The 7,353-nt window shown below is 44.1% G+C and overlaps 1 protein-coding gene across 1 annotated transcript in view; it reads left to right on the top strand.

Moving 5' to 3' along the window:
* The window catches only part of FANCD2 (FA complementation group D2), a 75,738-nt gene that overhangs the window by 25,539 nt on the left and 42,846 nt on the right, over positions 1–7,353 (top strand). The window contains exons 17-19 of the mRNA XM_082265076.1: positions 923–1,054; positions 3,151–3,252; positions 7,141–7,253. Coding sequence (XP_082121202.1) covers positions 923–1,054; positions 3,151–3,252; positions 7,141–7,253 — 347 coding nt within the window. The remainder of the gene's footprint in view (positions 1–922; positions 1,055–3,150; positions 3,253–7,140; positions 7,254–7,353) is intronic.

Genomic DNA, 7,353 nt, shown 5'->3' with positions numbered 1-7,353 from the left:
CTCTCCTTTTCCCTCTTCTCTCTCTCTCTCTCTCATCTCTACTCACTTCCTTTAATGTTGCTCTCATGCTGTGTACCATGTGTGACATCTGCTAGTTTCTCCTGCTCTGCTGATCCTCCACTGCTCAGTCCTCACTCTTCAGTCCTGTTCACCTTCCGCTATAGCATTCCCATGTTGCACACCACATGAGCCGCCTGCTAGTTGCTCTGCTCTGGTCCGGACCCTACTCACCTTCCTACTGCTCCACACCAGATGTGTCATCTGCACCAGACACTCCCAGAATATATACACCTGAACCAGAAGCGACTGCTGATGACATCTTTCTTGTTTGCTTGTTGGTTTCCCAATGCATCCTGGGATATCTCATATCTGCAATGCCTCCAAAACAAAGCGAATAAAAGCCCCTCAAAAGCTGTAGGTGCTGTTAACGAGTCATAAACTTCTATGGAGGCTTTGGAGATGCTTTAAAGCACCAAGAAAGCATTATGGGATATAATTTTTGAAGCAAAGCAAACATGACGTGTGAACGAGACTGTAAGATAACCATTATATTTAGGGGCAGGGCTTTGATTGGCATTCAGAGCACTTTAAAAAAAAGCGTGTCCAATGCCACATTTTGAAGCAAGTGTGAACTTTGCAAACTCTTACAGATGGGTGGGATGGCAGATCACATTACAATGAAGACAATGTACTGGGTGCAGTATATTATAGACATATGCAAAGGGGGCAGACCACACTGTAATGAGGGCAGTTTCTGGGGTGCGTTTTAGTATATCAAATTTCAATCTCAGCTCCCTGGTGCAGGAAGCTGAATCGGATGGTGAAGAAGATGGAAGTTACAGGCAGGCTGTAGGTGAGCTGTAGGCTGCATCCCTGTTCCAGCTTTATAAGTAATGTGGTAAAACTCTGTGTTTTTTTTCAGGAGCTGATTGCGACGTTGGTGACTCATGTGTGCAGCGGGTATTCCGATGAGGTGGACTCCGCACTGGATATAATAACCGATTTGATATCCAGTAACTCTACAGCCGTGGCCCTGTACGCTGTGTTCATCAAGGTGGGTGAATGCTGGCAGGGGGACTGATCTCTGCGAATGGTCAACTCTACATTTTATTTTTTCTGATATGCTATCACCTAGGCTGGAGGAACACAGAGCTTTCCTTTCATCTGTTTATTGCAGATGTATCATATTTAAAAAAACATACATAGAACTGAGCTTTATAAAAATATATTGTTCTTTTCCCTGTGAAATGCCATTACATTATAATCAAAAAGGGGAACGGTTTATAGATTAGAGCAGGGGTCTCCAAACTTTCTAAACAAAGGGCCAGTTCACTGTCCTTCAGGCTTTACGAGGGCCGGACTGTGGCCAGTGGGAGTAGAAAAGATCCCCACGTCAGTGGGGAAAAAGTAATGCCCCATTGTTTATTTTAGTGAGAGTAACTGCGTGCCATTATTGGTGTAAGTGGGAGGAATTGTGCCCCATCTTTGTCATGGGCCCCATTGTTGGTGTCATTGAGAGGAATTGTGCCCTATCATTGATGTCATTGTGCCCCATTGTTTGTGTCATTAGGAGGTATTGTGCCCCATTGTTGGAGTCAGCGGGGGGGAATTGTTCCCCCTTAGTTGGTGTCATTGGGAGAAATTGTGCCCCATTGTTGGTGTCAGTGGGGGGAATTATTCCACCTTAGTTGATGTCATTGGGAGGAACTGTGCCCCATTGTTAATGTCAGCGGGGGGAATTGTTCCCCCTTGGTTGGTGTCATTGGGATAAATTGTGCCCCTTCATTGGTGTCAGTGGGAAGAATTATTGGTAGTATCAGTGGACGAAATAGTGCCTCAAGGGCTGCATAAAAGCAAGCAAAAATCCACATCTGGCCCCTGGGCCGCAGTTTGGAGACCACTGAATAGAGAATTGCTTTATCTTTTGTGACAGAAGGCTTTGGCTTTCCTTAAATTTCATGTGTAATCTCTCCAAAAAAATGAAACAAACCTGAGGAAAGTCACATGAAAGAAAATTCCAAGTAGTTTTAGCATAAGGCAAAATATTAGTTGATCTGTATTTTCTTCAATGTAAGATAAATGGGGGGGTGACATTTTTTCGGCATGTCTGGTTTTCTGGTAATATTTTATTCCGTCCATTGAGGTGTCGGGCTCTTCCTGATCCTATGTTTTTATCTAGCAGGCCATATGCTGTATGCAATCTGGTAAGATCCAACATAATCCACTATGGGACATTTAAAGTGGTTGTAAAGCCTAAAGGCTTTTTTTAACCTTAATGCATTTTCTGCATTAAAGAGTAACTCCACTTTTGTTGAGAAAAAAAAAAAAACCCCCCCCCTGGGTGTTCTATGTACATCACAAGGATTTTAATAAACTTTTCATAATCTTCATTCAGCTGCTGCACTTGCAGGACTCTTATGAGGAAAATTGCAGGTTCTGCATCCCTTTAGTCGTGATTTCTTATTGGGAGTATCTCACCAAAAATTAAATTTTTGTTACAGGGGATGCCAAAATCTGACTTGTATCTTAGTGTAGACTTCTGGGAAAATAATACCATTTAATTACAATAAGAATTGAGTCGCAATTGTACAGTATATGCTATATTATTATTATTTTATTATTTGCTCCCCCCCCCATGAATGTTTAGTTACCCTTTAAAGTTAAAAAAAAACCTATGTGTAGCTCCCCCCAGTCCCCGCTTATATTTACCAGAGCCCGATCTCGATCCAAGGAAATGCATGAGAGGACCAGCTCTCTCCCTCCTCATTGGCTCAGACACAGCAGCAGGAGCCTTCGACTCCAGCTGTTGTCAATCACAGTCAGTGAGGAGGGGGCGGCGCTGAGTTGCGCTCTGTTTGTCTTTTGGAAACAAAGCTGGCTCGGGGGCAAGCACACACGAGTGCCCCCCTAGCAAGCAGCTTGCTGTGGGGGCACTTGGCATGGGGTAGGGGCCAGGAGCACTGGCGGGGGACCTGAGAAGAGGAAGATCAGGGCTGCTCTGTGCAAAACCATTACACAGAGCAGTTAAGTACTGTATAACATTTTTGTTTTGTTTGTTTTTTTTTTTCAAATTATGCCTTTACTTTAATTTACACAATGCGCAGAGTGTTCTGAAAGTATTAATAAATGTATCAATATATTTCCTTGCAGGGTATATTGGACTACCTGGATAACCTGAATGTCCAACAGATCCGCAAACTCTTTCAAATCCTTTGCATGCTGGCGTTCATCCATGAAGGTGTTCACATCCAGGTACACATGTTGAGATGCTTGAGGTTGGACTCTTCATGTAGGTGGGAGCCAATATGGTCACACTGTCACACTTATGATTCATTTTAAAGTGTTAGTTCACCTTAGGCTCCATTCACACTTGTACGACTCCAAAGTTGGGGGACTTTGGAACGCAACTTTGATGCAACCTTGATGGATGTGACTTGGACATAACTTGTTGTCCCTCTGCAAAGTCAGACCCACTGTTGCATGTAAAACGTTCAGGTATGACTTTCATGCAACTTTTGAGGCTTAAAATGGTTGTTAACCCACTGCATTATAACCATACAATCCCCTCTGTAAAATAACATTGTGTCCCGTTGTCTGTGTCCTATAAAAAAGATGCTGTTTTCTATCTTATATCAGAGCGTCTCCCGGTGCTTACGTGACTCCTCAGCTCTCTCCTCTCCCTGGCTGATAACTATAGCGGGAGGGGCCGAGAACTCCCGCTGACAGCTTGGGAGGAGAGCGAGCCGAGCTGTTCAGTGAGCGCTGGGAGACGCTCTGATATAAGGTAGAAATCGGCATCTTTTTTTATATAACACAGACACTGAAACACATAATGTTATTTTATAGAGGAGAGTTTATGGTTATACTATAGTTATGATAGCAGCGGGGGGGGGGGGGGGGGGAAGGACAGAGGTGAAAGTCAGGCAGGGGGGGAGAGGAGGACAGAGAGGACAGTGCAGGACTGTGGATGACGGAGGCACGCAAACTGACCATGGTGTCAGGGCTCAGCAGCCATGATAAACCATGGTCAGTTTACAGGTGGGGGGCATAGCCAGGCAGGATCAGCCAGGTATTTTATATGATACAAGGGGCCAAATTACACAACACAAGCACTGTGCTGTTATTCATGCTTTAAGAGAACAGGATCTAGATATATATATATATTTTTTTTTTTTTTGGGTAACAAACACTAACATTGAAATCTATGGCCTTCAAATTGCATGTAAGTCGGACCAAAGTAGTGTATAAACTCAGACCAAAGTCGCACATATATGAATAGTTATCCTTGGAAAGCCTGGGGTACGACTTGTCATGCGACTGATGTCCAAAGTCACATGACAAGTCACACAATGGGGTGTTACAGGAAAAAAAGGAAAAGGTGAACCAACGCCATACTGGCTCCCCATCCTCTCCCTGGTGGTCCCTGCTGTACTTGGGTGCATGCTAAGCTGTCAGTGCCCATGTAACTGGTACCCCCCCCCCCACCACTCTTCTTCCTGCTTCTGGGATAAATCATAGTGATGTTGTGTGATGGTGCTTACCAATCGGAATTGCGCTGATCCATCCCAGAAGCACTGCACAGAGAAGAGGGAGAGGAGCATGGACTTCAAACCCCTGGACCGCTGCATGGGCGCTGACAGCCTAGCATCCACAGAGGTTAGTACAGTGGGGACTGGAAAGGGTGAGGAGGGTGTACAGTGTTTACCATTTTTCATTTTTTTTTCTGAAAAAGGAAAACTTACACTTTAACCCACCTTTCTGTGATTGGTAGAGCATGGATTCACCTAATTTTCCACCTTTGTCCTGAAGCTGGAACTGTCAACTCATCCCTTCCAGTACAGACACATGCACATTTTACAAGACTGATGGCTGGTTACATTTAGGTAAAACACCAACGGAATCCAGTTTAAAGATTTAGGAAAAGAAGGAGAGAAGCACTAGAACTGGTTATCCTGTTGTATAGGAGTTATGATGGTATTGAGACGAGGTATCGGGTATTTCTGGACTGGCAGCTTCTCTACGCCAAAGGATTTCTAGTTTCTGTCTGTAAGTAAATGAGTGTGAGATTGAAGCACCACACTAGGGAAAAAATTGTCCAGATATCAATATTTTTAATATAAATTAGGATAAAAGAATATCACAAAGCCAACGTTTTCCAGGCAGAAACCCCTCCTTCATCAGGGTTTGAAGATTGAACATGTACTGATCTGAATAGTCTATATAATTTAGGGATGGTTCACACCACAAAAACCCACTCCAGATCCGTTCCAGGTGCGTTGTTTTGCATGCGCGTTTTTGGCACCTTTCAGTACGTTTTTGATGCATTTCCTAATGAATTTCGGGTGCTTTTTTTTTCTTCTCTTTTCATGTTCTCTTTTTCACTGTATAGGGGTCCCCTACAATTTTCATGCATTCCGGTAAGTTTTTAATGCATTTTACTGCATTCCAGTACAGGCAAGTGCAGGAAAAATGCAGCATGTTCTACCTTTTTTTTTTTTCTGGAACTGGAAAGCCCTGAAAATGACTGCACTGGTGTGAACTATGCCTTTGGAAACCATATAACCTACTTTCCATGCATTTTTGATGCAGATATAAAACGCTCTGGACTACATGTGGTGTGAAATGGCCCTTATACAATATTTTAACTAAACAAGTGCAGAGAAACTGGTTGGAGCAGCTGTTCAAGCCCTGATGAAGGAGTGGTTCCTGATCCCTGAAACACGTTGGCTCTGTGACAGTCTTTCATCCTAAATTATTTTGGAGTAAATTCATATCTGGACGATTTAATCTCAGTGTGGTACACCAGTCTCAGACTCACTGGGGTTGGGTTGATTTACTAAAACTGTAGAGTGCAAAATCTGGTGTAGCTGTGCACAGTAGCCGATCAGCTTCTGACTTCAGTTTGTTAAAGCGGAGCTCCACCCAAAAGTGGAACTTCCGTTCTTTTGCTTCCTCCCCCCCCCCCCCTCCAGTGCCACATTTGGCACCTTTCAGGGGGTAGGGGGGGAATGGATACCTGTTTTTGACAGGTACCCTTCCCCACTTCTGGGATATGCCGTTTCTTTTTGAAGTTTGGCCTCCTCCTCTTTCCCCCACCACTGAGCCAATAGGAATTCCCAGCGCGCATGCGCAGTGGGAACCTGCCCGTGAAGCCGCAAGGCCTCACTGCCAGGTTCCCTTACCGGCAATGGCGGCGGCAGCACCCGACAGCTGATGTAAAAAAATGGCTGCGGTGCTGATATCGCTGGATTCCAGGACAGGTAAGTGTCCTAATATTAAAAGTCAGCAGCTACAGTATGTGTAGCTGCTGACTTTTAATTTTTGGAGGGGGTGGAGGGGAAGGCGGAACTCCGCTTTAAATTAAACTTTGACAAAAAACCTGAAAGGTGATTGGCTTCTATGCAGAGCTGCACCAGATTTTGCACTCTCTAGTTTTAGTAAATCAACCCCACTAAATGTAGTATATAGCAGGGGCAAAACAAGATCAAGCGATGTCCCTGGGTAAAGCTAGTGGTCCTCCCTTTATAATTGAGCATAGAGAGTTTGGTTGTAAAGGGAAAACTGGCAGTGTTGCAGAGGGGCTTTGCTTGATCTTGTTTTGCCTGGCTTTGGTTGAGTTCATTTTTTCCCCCTAGGCTCCATGTACACGGGACGCTGGAAATGGCCGTTTAGGAGCAGTTGGGCGTTTTTTTTTAGAAGCCCCTGAACCCATCTACATTTTATCTTATCTGTCCATGTACACCAGGTCGTTTGCGGGCAGTTGCGTTCAGGGACTTTTTTTAGAACGCAATTATTTGCGTTCGAACGTGTTTCCCGGCGTTTCAAACGCAAAAATGCGTCCGAACGCGATCGAACGTGATGATCCACGTTTGGCGTTCACGTTTTTCCATTTTAAAGGGGAATAATTTTTTTGACCTCTAGGAACGGTTCTAAACGCAAACGCCCGCTAAACGCGGGTACAAACGCGACCGAACGGACGTTTCAAACGTCCTTAAAATTCCAGCATTCAAAGGGAATTTTAACAACGTCCCGTGTACATGGACCTTAAGCTAAACTAGTAATGTCCTCCTGGCACACACAAAGCCAGACCAAAATATTGTGGCCCTTTCTGCTCCTTTCATTATTTGTTTATTTCCTTAGGATGAGATGCACATTGTCATCAGGAAGCAGCTTTCCAGTACAGTGGTGAAGTACAAGCGCATTGGAGTGATTGGGGCAGTGAGGATGCTGGGAAGCATGGCTACCAGTGAAAGGTCAGATTTTGCTCTTTTCTTTATTTTTTTTTATTTTTTATTTTTATCTTTAACATTTTGTAGTCATCATGCAGCAATAAGAGGTAGATAGTTACCTTAT

This window comes from Pelophylax lessonae, assembly GCF_965119305.1.
Source record: "Pelophylax lessonae genome assembly, chromosome: 8".
Classification (NCBI taxonomy): Eukaryota; Metazoa; Chordata; class Amphibia; order Anura; family Ranidae; genus Pelophylax; species Pelophylax lessonae.
This window is presented reverse-complemented; position numbering and strand designations above follow the sequence as displayed.